Source organism: Podarcis gaigeae, assembly GCF_964106915.1.
Source record: "Podarcis gaigeae genome assembly, chromosome: 5".
NCBI classification, from domain to species: domain Eukaryota; kingdom Metazoa; phylum Chordata; class Lepidosauria; order Squamata; family Lacertidae; genus Podarcis; species Podarcis gaigeae.
The window spans coordinates 29,993,049-30,014,378 of record NC_139681.1 but is presented as its reverse complement, the minus strand read 5'-3'; the positions used below and the strand labels follow the sequence as shown (position 1 = coordinate 30,014,378).

General features: G+C 40.5%; 2 protein-coding genes across 4 annotated transcripts in view; one reads left to right on the top strand and one right to left on the bottom strand.

Moving 5' to 3' along the window:
- The window catches only part of CTNNA3 (catenin alpha 3), a 540,285-nt gene that overhangs the window by 116,773 nt on the left and 402,182 nt on the right, over nt 1–21,330 (top strand). The gene's annotated exons all lie outside the window — the stretch shown is intronic.
- LRRTM3 (leucine rich repeat transmembrane neuronal 3) overlaps nt 17,007–21,330 on the bottom strand; it is a 97,717-nt gene continuing 93,393 nt past the window's right edge. Inside the window, exon 3 of the mRNA XM_083740443.1 lies at nt 17,007–17,938. Coding sequence (XP_083596569.1) covers nt 17,750–17,938 — 189 coding nt within the window. The 3' untranslated portion in view covers nt 17,007–17,749. The remainder of the gene's footprint in view (nt 17,939–21,330) is intronic.

Sequence of the window (21,330 nt, the reverse complement as noted above, 5' to 3'; positions counted from 1 at the left end):
CCCAGCTTATCTGTATAATTTATTTTGTGAGCAGAATTTCTTGCCAAATAATGTGTTTCCATCTTGCAGTTTGGTCTTTTTAATGAGTAATGTGAATAAATAAAGAACACAGAATTCATATTATGCAAAACTATAAAAATTAAGCCTTAGGTATTGACCTAGAAAAATAGCATGGATTTGGAATCCAATTTCTGTATTTTCTTTTCTGAAACTTGAAAATCTTCGTAGTGCTGAGAGTCCAGTGTTGTTGATGTCAAAATTTGATTTGCTTCTTTCCTCTAATGATATTTCTGCTGTATACAAATAAAACAAAGAGTTCAACTGATTTTCAGGGATTGAACACATCTACACTAGAAAATCTTTATTTGCATGTTATCAAATTATATCCCACTTTAATTTTACATAATCTTCAGGAACTGTAAGTAAGTGATCATGAACAAGTCCACAGCAATCCTGTACTAATTTGGGAATTCAGAAGTGCTCATGTAGATCACTTTGTATCAGACATTTCAGCTGGTGCTGCACTGTCATCTTTCAACATTGCCAATACGGAAGAAAATTATACTGTGCTGCCTACAGAGCCAGCTTCCAACTATTGATATGAGGGTGTACTGGAGAAAAGGCCTATGTGTTTTCCACTAACGTGTTCCACACCTTGAATTGACCATCAACAGCACCAAACTGAAAGCATGGGCAGCTGAATTACAGGCATGCCCCAAGAAGATTGTTGTTAATCAGACATTGGCTGGGTATTTACTTCACTCATATTGCCAACACTCAGTAGATTTTGGTTCCTCATGCCAATGAGACCTCTGATGATGTGTAAACTGTCTATGCAGAACAGAGTTGTGTTTGAAGTCATTTCAGGTGATACAGAAGGCTCTTTCTGATGTTTGATCTGTAATGGCAATTTCACATGTCATTTAGTTGTTTATTAAATCGATGAATAATCCACTTTCCTGCCAGAATACTCAAATCATTGTACAACTAATGATCACTTCATGTTATGGCTATTGAGGGGTGAACATGCATGTGTGAACTCTGTCTTATAAGATTACTTTCAAAGTGTGTGGTTGTTGGTTAAGGGGGCAGGACATTGGGCAGGGGAGTGGTTTATTACAAAATGCTTCCTAGTTCATATTTTATTATGTACTTTAGTCTACTAGTCTACTCATTTTATGAGTGACAGCAGGCAGATGGAACTAGGTCAGGTGAAAGTCTGGAGATAGGTATTGCTTAGCTTTCTTGCTTATGCCAATGAGATTTTTGACAAAGGAAGAAAGCTGTGAAAATGTAACGAGAAGAAACAAACATGGATAAGACTGATAAAATAATAATTGCCTCCCAGTGCATGCTTGCATTCAGATTTTGTTCCTTAAAAGAATTTTTTTTCTGGAAAGAAAAGCTATACTTTCAGTTTTGTTGGGAACAGTGGGAGACTGTTTTGTTTATTTATAGTCGCAGTCCAAAGCGAAATGTACTGAAAATGCAGGTGGAAGTGTACAATTATCATTAGCTGTGAAATAGATCAGTTATGATTTCTATTGATACAAAGAAAACAACAAAATCTATTCCTTTTGAGAGTTTCCTGTAATAGCTTTTCATGCCTCATTTATGACATACTTTAGCATTAAGGCAGTGAAAGATTGAAGTATATAGTGCTGGGGTGACACATGGTTTATTATTAATGACGACTATTATTTCTAATGAAAGAGTTTTCTCCTCCAAAAGAGCACATGATTAGTAGATGCAATATCTTACTCTCTCTGACTTTGAAATAACATTAAGAGCAATACAATCACTTTATAGTGCAGGTAGGCAAGCAGTGATCAAAGGCTCTGTCTGTCCCACAATGCTGCCCAATTCCAGGGATACTGCCATGGTAATGCATTGATAGGCCCTTTGAATTAAGTTGCTTTAAGGGATTGATTAAGTTGCTTTAAGGGATTGCTATGACAAAGGCTATGTAGGAAAGGCTTTCAGAATCATTTGCTTGTGGCAAAAGGAATGGCACCCCACCTTTGGTGGGGGCAGGTTTGCCCCACACCCCTCTCATTGGAAGAGACTTGATCTCCCCTGAGGGGGTGGGCTATATGGGAACCACTGCTGCAGGAGTGCTCTCTCAGAGGAAGCCATTCCACCCTGCTGTGTCACTTCCTCTCCTTCCTTTCACATTGCAGCATTGGTAAGAGTGGTTCACGTTCTCTCTCCATGCTGTGGAGGCTAGCTCCTTAGGTACTCTGAGGCGCAGCTGGCTGGCTGATGGTGAAGAGTAGGAGTGAGCACGAGTGTCTCACTTTGAATAGGACTTCATTATGCTTCCTGCCTTCACAGCAGGTAACTGCCCTTTCAGTCATCAGTTTGGTCATCAGTATTGCTTATGGCATTTGGGACTTGCACAGATGAGAGATCCACTAGCTGACCACGTAGGACTGGACATCAGGATGTTTATGTGCAAACATCAGTCTAAACCCCATCAGTCTAAACCCCAAGCAGGCCCACCATGTAGGCCTCACTATCAGAACATCTCCCCTTGCCCATATAGGTCCATACCCTACAAGATTTCTCCATTTGAAATAGGGATGACCCATTCCATAATAATAATTTTACTGTTTATATCCCACACATCTTATTGGTTTGCCCCAGTCACTCTGGGCAACTTCCAACATATATACAAACATAATAAAACATTAAACATTAAAAAGCCTTCCCTATACAGGATTGCCTTCAGGCAGCTCAGGAGTCAAGTAACTCCATACCCTCCAACATTTTGACAATGGAAATAGGGATGTCCTAAGGAAAAGTGGGACATTATGGGATCAAATAAGAAACTGGGATGGCTTCTCTAAATCAGGGACATTCCTGGAAAATAGGGACACTTTGAGGATTTGTAGGTCTCACTGCCTAGATGTGCTTGTCGGTCGTGTGAGCCCAATTTTCCGTCCTTGCAGTTTGGCTCCTTAGGTCCTACCATAACTTCTCCATCTTTGTCTGTGTTGAATTCAGTTTTGGACCTGCCATCAGGCCATTTAGGCCTTGCCTGTGTCCTGCTCAGCCCTCCTTTGGCATAATAATCATAATCATAATAATAATAATACAGTCATAAAAGGTAAAGGTAAAGGTACCCCTGCCCGTACGGGCCAGTCTTGACAGACTCTGGGGTTGTGCGCCCATCTCACTCAAGAGGCCAGGGGCCAGCGCTGTCCGGAGACACTTCCGGGTCCCGTGGCCAGCGTGACATCGCTGCTCTGGCGAGCCAGAGCCGCACACGGAAACACCGTTTACCTTCCCGCTGGTAAGCGGTCCCTATTTATAGATAGATAGATAGATAGATTCTTTATTGTCATTACACAAGTGCAACATTGCACAAGTGCAACGAAATTGGATGCCATCCCTTAAAAACAACAAAAGCAACACAACAGCACCCAGAGGTGCTTTCGAACTGCTAGGTTGGCAGGCGCTGGGACCGAGCAGCGGGAGCGCACCCCGCCGCAGGGATTCGAACCGCCGACCTTTCGATCGGCAAGTCCTAGGCGCTGAGGCTTTAACCCACAGCGCCACCTGCGTCCCTAATACAGTCATACATCGGGTTAAATATGCTTCAGGATGATTATTTTCGGGTTGCGCTCCGTAGCGACCCAGAGGTAATGGAGCCGTTACTTCTGGGTTTCGCCGCTCGCATATGCGCAGACGCTCAAAATGACATCACGAGCATGCGCGGAAGCGGCGAATTACGACCCGCAGACGCATGAACGCAGGTTGCGTTCACTTCAGGATGCGAACAGGGCTCTGGAACAGATCCCATTCGCATCCAGAGTACCACTGTAATAATAATTTATACCCCAGCCACTCTGCTCTGGGCGGCTTCCAGCAAAATATTAAAATACAGTAATTCATCAAATATTAAAAGCTTCCCTAAACAGGGCTGCCTTCAGATGTCTTCTAAAAGTCAGATAGTTGTTTATATCTTTGACATCTGATGGGAGGGCGTCCCACATGCCCAACTTCTGGCAGCATTGGACATGTTATTACGTACCTGCTAGATTGCAATGGTGGAGTTAGGCCCCTAAGTTCTTGCCCTCAAATTCTGGTTTTTGTTGGTAGTCCCTGCATTTGGCTATAGGGTCTGCCTTTGGCTTTGAGAACCTGGCCCTTCTGCAACACATCATTGTGGATCCCGATTCTGGTTTACATACCTCTAAGACCTGGCCCTTGAGCTCTGTGAGTCTCTGCCTCCAGGATGCCTTCTCTGTGGGATGATTTGTACCCCACCCGTCTGGCTGGGTTTCCCCAGCCACTCTGATAGCACCCCTTCCCCCATAGGTTCAGAAATTATTGTGCCTGGCAGGCTGTGGCAGTTAAGGGAAGGGGCTGAACTCAGTGGCAGGGCATAGAAATGAACTCGCAGGTAGAAAGGAATGAGTCCCACTGCTTATATGCTCACAAGTCTTGAGGGATGCATTCTTCACACTCAGGAATTAACTTCACCTGCTTACATTTCTATAATTGGCCTATGCTGTAACAGATCTTCCCATTGTTATATAACCTTTCCACCAATATCCTATCTCTTGACTCCTCTTTCATGATGTGTGGACAATGGGTTGGTCAGTGATCGTGGCCATTTAACAGTCATCCCAGCCTCTGTTAAAAACTAGGAGCTGAGCAGTTTTCTCCCCACAGGAGTCCCATTGCACTGATTTTCTGAAAGACTTAGTGCTAAATCTCTCAGCACCACACCACGTTAGATGTGTATATTCACATTTATCAATCAGGTTTGGTACTCCAATATTCAGGAAAGGTTTAATAATAATAATAATAATAATAATAATAATAATAATAATAAACCTTTCCTCACAGCACTGTGGTCTTGAAAAACCAGCCCCTCCCTGAAACAGTTCTTTACCCTGGGAGGGAAGCTTGGTTCTGGTGTCAACAGCAGTTTCTCTTCTGGGGTAAATAATAGCTTCAGGGAGGTTATTTCCATTGGAGCTATGGCAGGGCTAACTTTCTCCCCAAGCCTTGCAGCCTTGATTCTTATTAGACTCCCTTGTGGCTCCAAAAAATACATGTTAAATCTGTTATTGTATTTTAAATATCATGTAGATTGGCCCTTGGTCCTTAAAAAAGTGTTAAGAAATCTTTCGCTTTTCTCCCGTTCTGCTCCTCCCCTGGAAAATCATTTAGACCAAAACTTTAATGTGTGAAGGGAATGACCAGGGTTCCACCTGCACTGGCAAACCCTCCAATTTCCCCCTTTTTCCAGGGACAGTCCTGGATTTACAGAAGCTGTCCTAGCTTCTTATTTGACCCCAGAATGTCCCACATTCCCTTAGGATGTCCCTATGTTGGAGGGTATGCATTGGCATTGGATATTTCTCTCAAGAGTCACCTGCTATGGGCTATGTGGCATTCCTTGTATCAAAAAGCAGCTGCTGTCCACCATTGTCTCACTAGAAGTTTGACCGTCTTTCAGCTGGAGACCTTTCGGTATTAATCAAGATGTAATGCATCAGTAAGGTAATGTAGTGTTAATTAATGCTCACTTGTAGATGATTATCATTACATATGTAATATCAAAATTAGTGGCACTTGGAAATATTCATCATCATGGATAGATTAGACCTTTGAGATAAAAGGACTTAGTTATAATGAAGTCAATGTTGCAGGTCATTTCCCACTACTCAGTAGAATCTATGTTGTAGTTAACCATCTAAAGAAACACCTTAAAAAGTAATTTATGTGCAAAATTGAGGTTAGTAGACTGGTAAGGTCTGTGTCATGTGGAATTTTCACAGGTGCATTTGCTGCACCTTCAGTTTATTTGAGAATTCTCAGTGTTCCAGTGGAAAACACTGAAATACACTAATTCCTTTGATATTCATTAAAATAACATTAATCTTGATGAACTCTGCTGGTGTTAGTGCTGATTTATTCTGAAACCTTCTAATTAAAATAAATCAGATTCTATAATTAGCTAGAGGGGAAAATAGGCACTGACCTAGTTACTCTATGCTACACTATATAGTGAGTTTAAACTTGGAAATATTTTGTGGGATGAATTTAATAACAAGAAATGGTTTTAAGGATTGATCTGTAGAGGATAGGAGATTTTGTGCACCTCTTCGGCTAGAAGTACTAAAAAAATCATTTCAACAATATACTTAGAAAGATGCAGCAGTGTTTTGTAGCAAATGCATTTGTTTTACAGCAAATAAACTATTTTCCTAATGATTTGGATTGACTTAAGAAATTAGTAAATGCATTGGCTCTAGAGACACTGGAGTTTGTGAATGCTGCAACATACACACTGTAATTCCCAGGGGCTGAGAAATGTATATCCAGTTTTCATATTTCTCATGCTCCAGAGGGGGCCCACAGGAGCTAGGGTCTCAGACTCAGGAGGCATAAGCCTTTTATCAAAATATTCATCAACAATGACAGGGTTGCAAGTACAGTGCATTCCAGAGAAACCAAGATCAAGCGTGGAGAATCGGTCTAGGTCCAAAATGTGATCCAGAAGCAGGGTCAGGCAACAGTCCAGGGAGTTCAGGCAAGGTGCAACACAACAAGGAAGGGAAACAAGAAGGATCAAGGAGCCAGAGACTTGTGTTCTTTTCAGCAAATAGAAGGCTCAAGAGGGAGACCTTATGTTCTCTGGTTCCCTAGATCATACCCTAACTGTAGCTGCTAGTAGTGAAGGAGTTTCAGGAATTTCCTTCTGGGCCAGTAGATGTTGTTGCTCTTTGGGCCAGACTTGGACCTTTTGACATCAGCGTTCTTGAGAAGGTTGGGGAGGGATGTTCTCCACCTCCTCTGACAGTTCCAAGGGTTCTTTAGTGGGTCTCAATTTGAAGGGCCTCTCAAGAGGATCTCCAGCATTGGTTCCAGGGGACCCTGCCCGCCCCTCAGTGTCCTTGACATGTGAGGTAGTATCATACTAGGTCAGGGTTAGGCATTTTATTAAAATATTTACATACTCCTCTTCATAATTTACAATAGCCATACATAAAAGCATACAATAAAAACCATATTAAATGTGAAAATCAGAAACCAACTATTATGTACAGATGTTTTCTTAATTGTCTGCTTAAGCCTGGTGGAAGATAAAAGTTTTCAGCAGCCATTTAAAGGTTGAAACAAGGTGCCTGCTGAATCTGTATTGGCAGAGTATTCCACAGGACTGGAATATGAATTTTCTGCCGGAAATGAGCATGTAATATGAAGCATCATGTCTGTGCTGGTTGAAGGAATGGTTGTTATTAAAGAATTCGGAGGTATACAATAATATTTTTGGTTGGCATGCCTCTATACTCACATAGAGTACACTGCAGTAATCCAGAGTCAAGATTACATGAATCACAGTGGTTAGGCTATCCTTGTCCAGGAATGGCCATAACTGGCAAACCAAAGCTGCTAAAAGGCACTTGTAGCCAAGGATGCTTGGGCTTGGAGTGACAAAGTACCCCCAAACTGTGCACTTGCTTCTTCAGAGGGAGTGCAACCCCATTCAGAACAGGTTCAGTGACTATTTTCATAGGGCTCAGCTCAATGTTCTTAATTGAATATTTTCATTGTGCCTCAAACTTTGCTTTCTTCATACCTGTTCTTCTCAGCAGCTGCTTGCTATAAAAACTGTATCATTATTGTCATTTTCATTTCCTTCCTGTTCTCTAATTGGCAGGGAGTGGGATGCTATCACATCTCAGATCATATACCACCTGCTGTCCCAGCCACCCATTCAAACTGAAGGCAATCAGATTTGTCCTCTGAATTGGCTTTGTGACAATTTTACATCACAAGGCAGATTTTCACTAAGGACAGGAAACATTCCTCTCCATCTCAGTTGGTATTGGGAAAAGAGGACAATGTAGCTATGGATAGCTACAGTGCTCCATTAGTGGGTTTTCACCAGCAGCAAGGCTGGATAGGTGAACGCTCTTCTTCTGTTCACAGGGCCCTCTCAAGAATACCAAAATAAGTGCTCATTATTTAACTGAAAATAGATCTGCAAAGGGGGTATGTGTGGTGTGTTTTAGGTCAGTGCTAGTTGGAACAAAAGTAGGAACAAAAACAACCGTATACATTTACCTTCATTGTTAGAAGGCAACTACTGTTCTTTCACTGCACTGTCTGCCCTCTTTTACATACTGCAGATACCTAGAAAAATCAAATCCATGAACGTAACCATTGTCTGCATGAGTCATTAATTGTAGGGGATTGGTGGATGGATCCTGTTAGATATTTGCTGCAAAACAGTGGCATAGCATGGGTTGTCAGCACCCGGGGCAAGGCAAGTAATTTGCGTCCCTAACCCGTGGATTTGCGCCCCCTAACCCTAACCCCCAGATGTTGCGCCCAGTGCGGCCGGCCCCCCCTGCACCCCCCACGCTACTCCACTGCTGCAAAAAGATCTCTGCTAAAAAGAATTATCCACGACTGAACCCTTTCAGGGAAAAAACAGGTATTGCCTCTCTGTGACATGGTTTAAGATTAATAGAGAGACCTCCAGATGGCTAGTGTTAGAACATCTTAGTGCCAGTAAAAAATAGTCAAAAAAGTGAGCTTTTCCATGGTCACAGTCCAACACTGAGCTTAGCATGTTTCAGTTCATCAATTTTATTGATTTTAAGTCCCTTAACTGTGGACTGAATGTATGTCCTGCAAGTATTCCTACAGATGTTTGCACCCTACAGATGCAGAAAATATTTATTTGGAGCTGCAAATTCACCATGAATCTGTTCCCAACATGTGACAGTGCCGGATTTAGGGTACCAAATTTTGGCCTTCCACAAGGTGCCATATTATGAAAGATTACCAAAGTCTGCTCTGCATGTATGAACTTTAATAACAAATATCCCTTTTTAGCACTACTCTCTGCTACCTGATTCCCAGTGAAATAGAATATTCTCACTGTGGTCTTTTTCAAATGACTTGAGTGGAGTGAAATATGGCATATACTAAAAGAAGCTTTTTCAGAGTTAGAAAAGGAGAAGCATGGAAAGTTAACTAGACATGCCCATTGATTAATGAAGAAATGAGTGTGTTGCAGATACTGTAGTTCCTTGTTGAATAAATGTGTTCCCTTACTACTTTTGATTGAAGCCCAGTAAAAACATTTCATTATTAAGACTGACTATTTCAAATAATCCCATACTTTCATGCATAGATGTAAAACATTTGTGGGAGCTCAGGAAGACCTTTATTCCAGAGTTCTTAATACTTTAGTCCTGGGTTCTTAAAGAGATGAAACCAGGAGGGTCTCTGTTCACAATCTCTTTCCTTCACCTCTTGGGGCCTATTTATGTGATATATTAAATGCATGTTTACTTTTAAAAAGAAGAATTGGGGAAGGGAATCATTATTTGGGCTGTATTGTTTGTAGAGGAGAGTCAAAGTGGAGGAGAGATAATGCTGCCAGGTTTATGCAGACAATTAGGAAAATCATTTTCTATAATAGCTGATGATCTGTAACTTTAGATCTTTAGATCTCTATGTGGTCACCCACCCGCACACATTTGTTGAAAACTGCTTTGATATTGGTTTTATGAAATTGTGGTACATATGAAATGCCCACGTCAGCATAAAAATAGCTCAAAAAAAGAGCTCAACAACTTTTCTGTCTGGATTTTCACTGTTTAAAATATGACACCCCTACCCAGGAGGGAAGCTGCATTTGAAGGGATGGGTTTTAACTGGACAACAGTACAAAGGTTATATCCTACACATGCTTCAGTCCAAGTTTGAATTCTTCTGGGGCTGCTTTGGGTTAAAACAATGTTGAGGTGGGTAAGTGCAGGGATGATTGGGAAATCTAAACTTCTCTGTTAAGAAGACTAGAGCTTCATCTCTTGGCCTAGTGTGCGGATTGGATCACTGAATTATCCACTGACTTTTGCAATTCCTAAATATCCCATTGTGATTCTTGGCTAAAACAAAATTTTTGAAATGCATATTCTGACAGAGAACAAGTTCAAAACTCTCCAGAAGTTTGTCTAATTCTCTTTCATAGCCATTCCCCATGTAGTGGGAAGCTAGCCATATATTTGATGAAGAGAAGCATTAAAAGTCCTTGTTTTTTTAAATCCCTTTTCTCTTATGTGTGCATGTTTCTTTTCTCCCCCCCCCCCCCAATAATAATATAAACTCTTCAGGGAAGAAGTGTTCTTCCCAAGTGTCAAGCCATTCATTAACGATTGCTGATGCATTCAATTGTAGATTTTCTTGAAGCCAAGGATTTGTCTTTCTAATGACTGCTTATGCAACCTCTTACAGCCACTGTTGTTGGTACACGAAGTAGTGAAAAGAAGGGGTGCATGATTTCTGCTTCAACTTTTGTGCCTCTTGTGTTTTGTGGTGATGATGGAAGACTTTTAGTGTTTTTCCTATGCTGAGAAAAGAGAGTTGCAGCATTGCATCTCATCAAAAAGAAGATGCCCACGTCCCTTTTCCCGATGTTATTTTTTAAATGTTAAAAAGTGGAAACATGAAATGCAAAAAACCACTTATGTTTTGCACCTTCTTTACATGCTTTTAATATGCAAGGCCTCTTTTATTTGAACAAATTACTTATTTAGAAGTGTTTTTCCTTCAGCAACTTACTTGTTTACCTTTTTGTGCATTCTGAACAAGTGTTGCATCAGTTTCTCTTGATGGCTGTTGTGAGCACCTCAGCACACAGCACCACTCGCTGTAGCATCACCTCTCAGTCTTCATTGTATTCAAGATCACTGTGACATCTTAACACCTTCATCGCTTAGAGATGCAGAGGACCCGATGGCACTTTGTGATCCTCCACAATTCTCATTCTAGTGAGTGTGAAGATTTGCTAAGAAGAACATGAAATAAGCAGTTTATACAACATATAGCTTGCATGCAAGGACATTGTTAGCTTGGGTGGTAGTACAGCATCATGACCCAGTTGTCCAAGACTCAGTTAATGTTAACAGCAAAGGAAAACATGTTATTTCATTATTTCCTCTCTCTTGCACAGCAGTAGCTGAAGAAAAAAACACATGAAATGAAAAGAATATCCCCCCCCCCCCCATAAAGTGCCTTTCTTTCTAAGGAAGAACCCAGTTGCCCTGTAGCCCAGTGTTGTAGTGAACTTGAATTCAGCTCCTAACCATGTAATTAGTGGCAGGGACATATGAACCAGAATATTTACCGTAAAAGATTTGCACCAGTGTCTCCTGTGAAATACATTTAAAGAATCCCCCCCCCACTTATAGTGCATTTTCATAATTGATGCTGGTTTTATTATTGCCTTATTTATTTATTGTAAGCTGCCTTGAATGTGTTTTATACAGAAAGGTGGAATATAAATTAATAAACCAAATAAACTATGGTAAGCTAAAACCAAGTATTCCAGCTTCTACAGCATTTATCCCAGCTATTGTAGCTCTTGTTACACAAGGATACAGTCAAACACTGAGCAGATTTTACCTGTCTTTACTTAGAAAAACATTAGCATATCCTTCAGGTTTATATGACCAGACCACTGTTAATATCTAGAAAAGCTGGCTTTGAGGTTTGCTAAGGCTACCAGAATCTTTCAGGAGTTAATGCTGAGCTCTGGAACCCAAAGTCTCCTGCATAATACAGAAGCTGGGAATGCTTACTCTGTACCTATAGAGGAAACAGTCTGTTGGCATGCTCAGGCTGCCTTCTACCCCAGCCTGGGTGGAATCTAGACACAAATAAAAAATGTAGTGAAAATGCTTTTTTTAAAAAAAGTTTTGGAAAATATATATTGAATTTGCCATAGCTCACCATCGTCATCTAGTGTCACATTTGTATAATGCACTTTACAACACACTTAAAACTTTTATTTGCAGCTGTATAGCTGAGTCCCTGCATATTTTGGAAATATGGTTGGTGTTCTTCTGCGCCTTCTGTGTGATCTTGTGATTCAGTGTGAGAACTCTGGAGAACTGTTGTTTGTCATTGTAGAGCTGTAGCTAGATATAGACCAGTGTTCTGACACAGGGTAATACAGCTTTCTGTGCGCATCTTTTAAAACTAAGGACATAGGGCTGGATTCAGCTATGTAGGCACAGTAGCAGGAAACAGCACAGTGGGTCCCACCAGTGCAGTGTGACCCCCCCTCTCTTCCTGCTCCATGCCCTCTCATAAGCTCTTGGGGATCGGGAGAGCACCCAGAACAGCACGTGGGGCAGCAGAGAGAGGAAATCATTCCATCAGGCAAGCTGAAATGCTTGTGGTGACTGAACCATTGGAAGACAACAACATTGAATTCTTCCTTTAATTGTCTATTAGAGAGCTACACACCCTGATGGCTGGGACAAATGGATTTATTCCTTGTCTTCTAGTAATTTTTTAATATCTGAAGAAGTGTGCACGCACACAAAAGCTTATACTGGAAGAAGCTTAGTTGGTCTATAAGGTGCTACTGGACAATTTTTTATTTTTTTTTATTCCCCCCCCCCCCCGGCTGCGTCAGACCATGTACACTGGGATCCAGAGCACAAACACATCTGCATGTATCCTGGGTTTCCCCATGCTTTCTCTGCTATTTTTGGAAGAAGGAACCTGAAAGGATCCATTGTGCAGATGGCCCTTCTAATCTTGGCTCATTGCTTATGAACTATCAACAGTGATCACATTAGAATGAACAGCATGCAGGTGGGTGTAGTATCTACAGCTATCAATCATCCTTTCAGAAGAGAAGAGGCTGATGGTTGTTAATGTTTTCATTAATTCAACAGCTACTGAAAATTTCCATTAATAAACTGAGTTCCCAATTATTTGATTATTGCTCATTGTATGATAAAATGAAAGCAGCACCCTAGTAATAACACAACTATATATTTGAAGGTAATTACTGGGCTACAAATATGAAATGTGTCCAGCATTATGAAAGCCAGCTGAAGCATCTGCATAGCTTAATCCCAGCAAGCAAATGACACCCACCCACCAGCATTATATTGTGGCCTGTCAGGTGCTTGATTATCCATTGTCTCCCAAGTCAGACGGATGCCAACAGCAAGAGGAGCAGCAAAAATTCTGTATTCAGTACTGTATTTTTCGCTCTATAAGACGCACTTTTTCCCTCCTAAAAAGTAAGGGGAAATGTGTGTGTGTCTTATGGAGCGAATGCAGGCTGCACAGCTATCCCAGAAGCAAGAACAGCGAGAGGGATCGTTGCGCAGTACTCCCTCTCGCTTTTCTAGCTTTTGGCTTAGCCGCGCGCAGCCTCTTCAGAGCAGCGGGGAGCCTTCATCCCGCTGCCCTGAAGAAGCTGCGCAGTTATCCCAGAAGCCAGAACAGCGAGAGGGATCGCTGCGCTCCCTCTCGCTGTTCTAGCTTCTGGCTTAGCTGCACTCTGTCCCTTCCCCCACCTCCCACAAAAGCCAGCAAGAGCCGCGCTCCCTTTAAAGAGTGTGTGGCTCTTGCGGCTTTTGCGGGAGGTGGGTGAAGGGACAGAGCATGCGGCTCGTGCCTCTTCATTCAAGAGGCTTTGCATTGCTTTTGCTGAAGCCAGAAGAGCAAGAGGGATATAAGGCGCACCGATCCCTCTTGCTCTTCTGGCTTCTGGGATAGCCACGCAAAGCCTCTAGAGCGCAGTGGGAGCGCTCCTGCCTCTTTGCTCTAGAGGCTTTGCGTTGCTTTCTTGTTTCTTGTTTTTCTCCTCTGAAAACTAGGTCTGTCGTGGTTGGGTGCATCTTATAGAGCAAAAAATACGGGTACAGTATATGCTTATTCTGCTTCCATGGTACAAACAGGTAATAATTCTTTCTTCAAGAAAGAGAGAGTTTTTCATTTAGCTAACAGGAAATAGAAAGCTTCTTTGTGGTAAGAGAAAATGGGCACTCCAATTTCTGCCTCATGGGATGCGGGTGGCACTGTGGTCTAAACCTGATCAGGGCTTGCTGATCATAAGGTCGGCGGTTCAAATCCCCATGATGGGGTGAGCTCCCGTTGCTCGGTCCCTGCTCCTGCCAACCTAGCAGTTCGAAAGCACGTCAAAGTGCAAGTAGATAAATAGGTACCGCTCCGGTGGGAAGGTAAATGGTGTTTCCGTGCGCTGCTCTGGTTCGCCAGAAGCGACTTAGTCATGCTGGCCACATGACCTAGAAGCTGTCTGTGGACAAACGCCACACATAGAGCGAGATGAGCGCGCAACCCCAGAGTCGTCCGTGACTGGACCTAACGGTCAGGGGTACCTTTACCTTTATTTCCTCCTCAATAAGGCTGGATGAGTACCTCACATAATTGCTCTACAAATCAACCCCTTTCATGTCCTCATATGGTTTGGTGCTCTTGAGAGGCAAGAGGCTTTCCAAAGGCCACCTAAGCTCTTTTTAGATGTTATAGTAGAGCCAGGTTAACATATTGCAGGTGGGGAGCACCAGTATAGAGGCAAATTCCTCTCCAAACCAATGCTCACTCTTTGGAACATCTGTGGAAAGCATTATGTCTATGCATAGGGATCTCTACATGTTTTAATCATCACAATCATCACATCTAGGTATGTGGAGGAGCTTTCTATTACAGTTCTGCCTCTTCCCCCATCATATTGTGCACCCATTCAGCCCTAACAAACATCTGAGGAGTGTAAGTGTGAAGCCATATGAAGGCTGACTTTATAAGTTGTTTGAGGTTCAGCATGGTAGCTACCAATAATATTGAACATGGAGGCCTTTCCTTATGTGAAGTGCATAGATACACATAGGTGCAGCAGTTTTAACCATGCCAACATACCCCCTCATAGTCATAGAAAGGCATCCACACAGTTCTGTTTTTAGTAGCTAGTGACCGTGCTGCCTTAGTAACATATGAAGTGGTCTTCATGCGCCAAGAGTGAGGAAAGAACATAATATTATATTGGTTTGTTACTGAACTTGTATTTTTTGTTACCAGACTCATAATTTGGGAACACTGAGATTTCCTCTAAACTTCCATCACAATCAGATAAATTAATGCCATACTTAAACTACATACTTAAAGTAGTCAAGGTCTGCAAATGTTTTTTCTCATGCAGTACATGTGAATACAGGTTTCCCCCACCTCTTTTTACCACTCACTGTGAGTAGCTAAATCCATTTTCAAACCTCATGGCTCTGGCCCAGATTATTAAAGGAAGATCAGAAATCCAAGAATCATTATGCCAATATAATAAAGAAACCAGAAACTGAAAAGCTTATGAAAGTTAGGATGAATTTTAAAAATGACAAATAAAATATTTTGAATAGCAAATAATTTATGCAAAATATGTTACAAAATCTAGGATGCTAAATAAATAATACAGTGTACTTTTTTTTGACATTTTGTATTCCCATATTTCTTTTTAACAATATTCCGAAGGTAATTTTTTTCCAATAATAGTTGCTTTATACAAATGGTGGATTTCATAGTTTTTAATTTTCTTTCATGAAGTTACTGTAAAATATTTGGGAGAAGTATTGAGAAAAATAGATTTGTGGTTAAATAATTTCTCTTTATTTATATATAAAAAGAAGATATTTGTTACTACTGTATGAAACGTTTTGCCCTAACCTTTTGGAAAACCCAGGTAATCCTGAATACTTATCCCTAGTCAGAACCCCATAGGATGAATCTTTTAATTTATGTAACCTTCCATATTTTTAAAGTAATTGTACTGTAACCTCTGCTGCTATAGGCCAGTATTGTTAGCATTATTGAAGCAAAAATATGAAGATTTCCTTCTGAAAAACCAGTAATTGGGTGGCAATCAGTAGACGTTCTGTATGAACAGCTAGAATTCATGACCAATTTATTTAGATTTTAGACATCTTAAATATTTAAATATTATTTAGAGGTCTTTCTCTATAATTGGTTCTGTGATACAATAAAACATTTCTTACTTTTTGGTCAATATCTTTCCTTATTAAGTTACCTGTCAATATAGAGGAGAGGGAGATAATCTCATTATGGTTTGGGGGGCTTTCTTTTTGTCTGACTTATTTTTGTCACCTTTAACTGAATATGGAGGTAAAGTAGCTGTAACCTGTAGGCAATCATGAACACAGATCCAAACTAGGGGCTGGTTCCTGCATTAGCTTAAAGGAGGACCCAACTGCAAGAAGGTTGGATGGTGGGTGCATAAATGCCTCTTATTACACTGGTTAGGCAATGAGATAATGCGGGTTCTGCGTGTAAAGGGCACATCCATATGTAGTTCCAATTCATATAGTCTTTCCCACTTGGCCACAGCTCTCTCTCTCTCTCTCTCTCTGTGTGTGTGTGTGTGTGTGTGTGTGAGAGAGAGAGAGAGAGAGAGAGAGAGAGAGAGAGAGATGATGTCAATCAAATCTAAAAGCAAATGAGCCTGTGCATGGAACATTCAGGTTATATGCATGTTGCAGAATACATACAAAGGTGCAAATATGCATGTGGGAAGGGTAGGAGGCTAAGTACTGTGTGAAACTGCCCTTAGTATCCATTTCTGTGGGGGTGCCAAATAAGGATCTGTGCCCATGACAACTGTTTGGTGGATTAATTTACTACCTCTTCATTCAGTCAGAGATAACCCCTAAAAAGGGCAACATGACTGAACCCTATCCCCAAAAGGATATGTGTGACTTGTCTCTACATTTTATTCTCCATCTGTAATTTGTTATGTCCAAATGGCATTTCCAAAAGCCAACATTCAGGCCTCTTTAGACAACTTTTTACATGCATTGTACTATGCACCCCAAAACTTATTTTTAATTGTAAAACCAGGGAATTGGCTTATTGGCTAATTTTCAGGATGAAACAGCCGTAAAAGCATACTGCTGGTGCTTGTATTGATTGAATACTTGAAGAATTAAAATACATCTAATTGTCATGGCTACCTGGTTGCTTTATCTGAATTACTTAGAAACTAACTAAAACTGCATCCTGGTCAGCCATTAACTGAATGTAACTTTGTTGCTGTGGTTACTTCCTTTGTCATCAATGCTCTTATTCTCTGCGGTGTGTTTTTCTGTTTTTTGATGCAGTACTACATGAAGGAATAGGACAATGAGTCATTCATTCACAGATGCATTGATAAAATATCCCTCTTTATCATTACATTTCATTGCTTTACAAACCAGGCTGCAATACAAGGCAACAGTTAATTCTGAGAACTGTTTTTTAAAAAAACTTTGATTCTTTTTAATAGGAAAAAAAAAAACATTGTCTCTGTAATCTTGTACAATCCACCCCTCCATTTGGTTAATGGATTATTTCTGGAACAAATAGATAGAATTTCCTGCACAGTCAGTGTGATAACAGTTGTGCAGATTTTGCACAGCACAGAATTTCAGAGTGAAGTTTTCTTTCTGGGCACAAAAGCAATAACAAAACAGTTTCTACAAAACTGAGAAACTCAGAATATAACACAAGATAAAACTTTTGTTAATTTAAAATTTTAGAAACTGAAATTTGCAAAGTAAAATGTAATTAAATCATGGTCCTGTACATACCAGTACATCTCAGTATATTGAAACTTTACAATATTAAAAAATACATTAGATCTGTACAGTTTTGTTTTTTTACAGGTAGGTAGGATGAGTTTTGAAAAAAGATTTATTTTAAGGATTGTACTCTGTTTTTAAAGTCAAAAAATACTGCACAACTTAGCTAATTATAAATTGTAGACATCAAACAATCTGTATCTGAATGTGTAAATTTCAACAGAACAGGAATTTTGGAATCCATTACTGAAGAAATCTTCATTTCATCCTTCATGTGAAAAAAAAATGGTGGCAACCCTTGGCTGTATTTCAGGCCACTGAATGTATCACTGATTTCGTGCTACCGTTGTGATTGTGCTCAGATCCAAATCAGTTTCTAAGTGTGTTTCCATTGTTTCTTCCTGTGCATTAGATTCATAGGGCTTATGAGCAAGAAGTTCATGGTGTACACCACAGTAACTTATTGTAGGCTGGTCATATGCAAGAAATGTTGACACGTTCATAGATAAAGGTATCTAGAGGTGGAAATAAATATGAAAAGTAGTTAGTAAAGAGGCAGTTGAGCACTAAACTAGATGTAATATTGGAAGACCATGATTGCATTTTCTGCTTTATTTTTCCAGCTTCATTAGCAGCTACAGAAGGGAGGTGGGGGAGATACAAATAGAATTGTGATGCTGGGGAGAAGGTTTATTTTTTTCTGTTTCCCCTCCACATTCTATACTATCGATTAAATATCTGTTTTTCAGATAAAAGAACTCTTAACTAGGAAAAAAACCAAGCCGTCTGTCTCCCTCCCATCTATTTTTAATTTCATTATAGATTTGATATTCCTTTGTAGACTACTTGGTTTCTAAATCTATTCTCCCACAATTATTATCCCACAATGGTAAAATGTGGACATTTCTTTCATAAATGTAGTCATCTCCCACAAAGACTAATGGTAGTTTAGCCAGACTTAATTTATTTCGCTAATGGTATTTCATCATCATTAATCTGTAATAGATTGTTTGAATACATCAATTACACAAATGTTTCACCAATCCATGAACCACTTAATACAGTTTTCAAATTAATACATTTTTACCATTGTTACAGCCAGAAATACGTTTTTCTTTTATTCCTATATATATTATTTTATTCCATTTCCCCCAAAATATTTTTTCCCTGGACTGTTTTCATAATAGTAATCATCTCCTCCACTCCAATTGCTGTTTGCCTGATGGGACAAATAATTTTTCATTAGGAAAATTAGATAGGGGGTAGGGTTAACTTCACTTTCCAAATACCATGGTCCTCATTGCATCACACACTCCTTGCGTGGTGGCTGCTATTAATCTTTATTAGAAAATAACAACAGCAGGAGGATGATCACAGCTCTCCTGTCATTTCTCATTTCATAGTTACCATTCTATTTAATAAAGACTTCTAGAGTCCATGCACCACTCGTAGTGGCTTATAGCAATTAAAAAACTTTATATATATTAGCATGGTTGTTTGTGAAAAGGCGTAAGTGAAAGTGATGATGAATACCTATAGAGTGCTATAGTGTAAGAATGCCTATAATGAGGAAGCTTGGACTTAAACAAATACACAATGCATAATGTGTCTTTTAGCTTCCCTGTCAAAAAGCTCAGCTAAGAGGCAAGTCTTTATTTCTTTATTAGTTGTCATAACAATCATGTGAGATGTATCAGACTGTGAGGCCTTGAATTAGGAACTGTTAAAAAGCATAGAATCTTAACTCTGGAATTCTAACAAATGCTGGTGGGGTATAGTAATGGCTATGCTACTCCAGCATTTGATAGAATAATTCCAGTGAAAATCTCATTTAACTCAGGAAGAGAGTGAATATGCTTAAGGTTATGCTGTGAGCTAGACGGCTATTGGCTCAAATCTTACCTCATCGCTAGAAGGCCTTGGGCAAGCCTCAGTTCTCTCAGCCTCAGCACTCCCTCTCCAGCAGCAGTACAATTGAATTACTGACTTACCTCACATTTTTGGGGGGGGGGGGGAGGCTTGTGAAAATAATGTATGTGAAGCAGTTTGAACACTAAAGAAAAACTATATAAATGCTAAGTATCGCCAAGCCCAGTGCCCAATCCAAGCATCTCCTCTCCCCCAACTCAGATCAGCATCTTTGAGCAGAGCATAAGAAGAAATCAGGTGAACTATTCCAAATGACTCAAGTTGCACACACCAGGGAAATCAGAAAGTAGAAAAACTCCAGAGTTACTCAGCTAGTTTCATCCTAAGCAGTAAGCAAAACCCACCTACAGAGTCTTCTCAAAGAAAAAATTGCTGAAAAACAAGTCCAGCCATTCAACAAGCAAATGAAGAGTATGTCACTTAGCGACGATAGAGAATGGTCTCCTTTGGCTATAAAGGAAGAGTTGGAGACCTCTAGCTGCTAATTAGTTGAGAAACTCTTGTCTCACTATCCACCCCCACATTATGAAATACTTTCATTTGACATATGATATATGTAAGCTTTTTGTGGCAGCAGATAATGACCTTTTATGAGACCAAGCTGTGTTGCTGAAATGGCAAGCAAAGGAACTGAGATTTTTTTTTTAAAAAAACTAAAATATAAATCAGAGAATGCCAAAAGGTCGTGATACTTCATTATATGAGCACAAAGAAGCTCGCTGATTCTAAAAAGAGCTGAATAAATGTATGAAATGTGATTTTGGTTCTAATGGTAGAGATATGGGTGACCCATTAGGGTAAGGGAAGAAGTTCCTAGCAGCTTCACCTTCATAGATGTTGAAGGGACCAATATCTAGTGCCATTCTGTGATACCAAACTACCAACAGAAGGACTCATAAACCAGACTCAGGTGCTCCAACAAGCAGGAATCAGTCATAGAATAGTGACTATGCCTACAACACAAATAGCTATCAATAAGAACATAAGAGCCCTGCAGGTTTAGACAAGAGGGTCACCTAGTCCAGCATCATGTTCCCATACTGGCCAAGTAGATCCCTATGGAAACAATCAGGATATGAGAGCAATAGCTCCTTCATGCTTGGATGCGCCAACTGGTGGTATTCAGAGGATACTACCTCTGATACTAGAACTACGGTAATATATAGCCACTGTAACTAATAGCCAGTGATTAGACAAATTCAATGAGGAAAAGTATCACACCCCCCCCTTTAAAGCCGTCAATATATATTGTGGTAGCAAATTACATGGCTTAGGTATGTGCTATGTGAAGAAGCACTTCCTATTGTCTGTCCTGAATCTCCAATTCACCTTCATTGTGTGGCCCTGGGTTCTCCGATTATGAGAGAAGGAGAAAAACTCCCCCCATCCACTTTCTCAACATCATACAGATGATTCAAGAAAGTCAGTGAGCTATAGTCTTCAAGTGGCTCCTATACAAATAAAGTACCTCTGTCTCCAACAGCTCTTCTTAACATGAATCTTCATAATAAGTGTTGCATCATTTCCCAGTACATGGTGGGGAGGCATATCATACAGCAACCTTGCTAAATCTAAGGAGATCAAAGTCAACTCAGTGCCTGGATGGTGGGGGAACAGCTGGGAATCCCACACAGCAAGAGTGGAGATCCTGTGGCCCTCCAGATGTTGTTGGATTCCAACCTCCACCAGCTCCAGACAGCACAGGATGACTGGAGATGTAGTCCGAAAGTGCCTGGAGGACCACGGGTTTCCCTTTTCTGACTTACAGGCTGTGGAAGACAAACAGAATATAAATGCAATAAGCAAAGAAACCTATGTAGTACAGTGGTACCTCGGGTTACAGACGCTTCAGATTACATACGCTTCAGGTTACAGACTCCGCTAACCCAGAAATAGTACCTCGGGTTAAGAACTTTGCTTCAGGATAAGAACAGAAATCATGCTCCGGCGGTGTGGCGGCAGCAGGAGGCCCCATTAG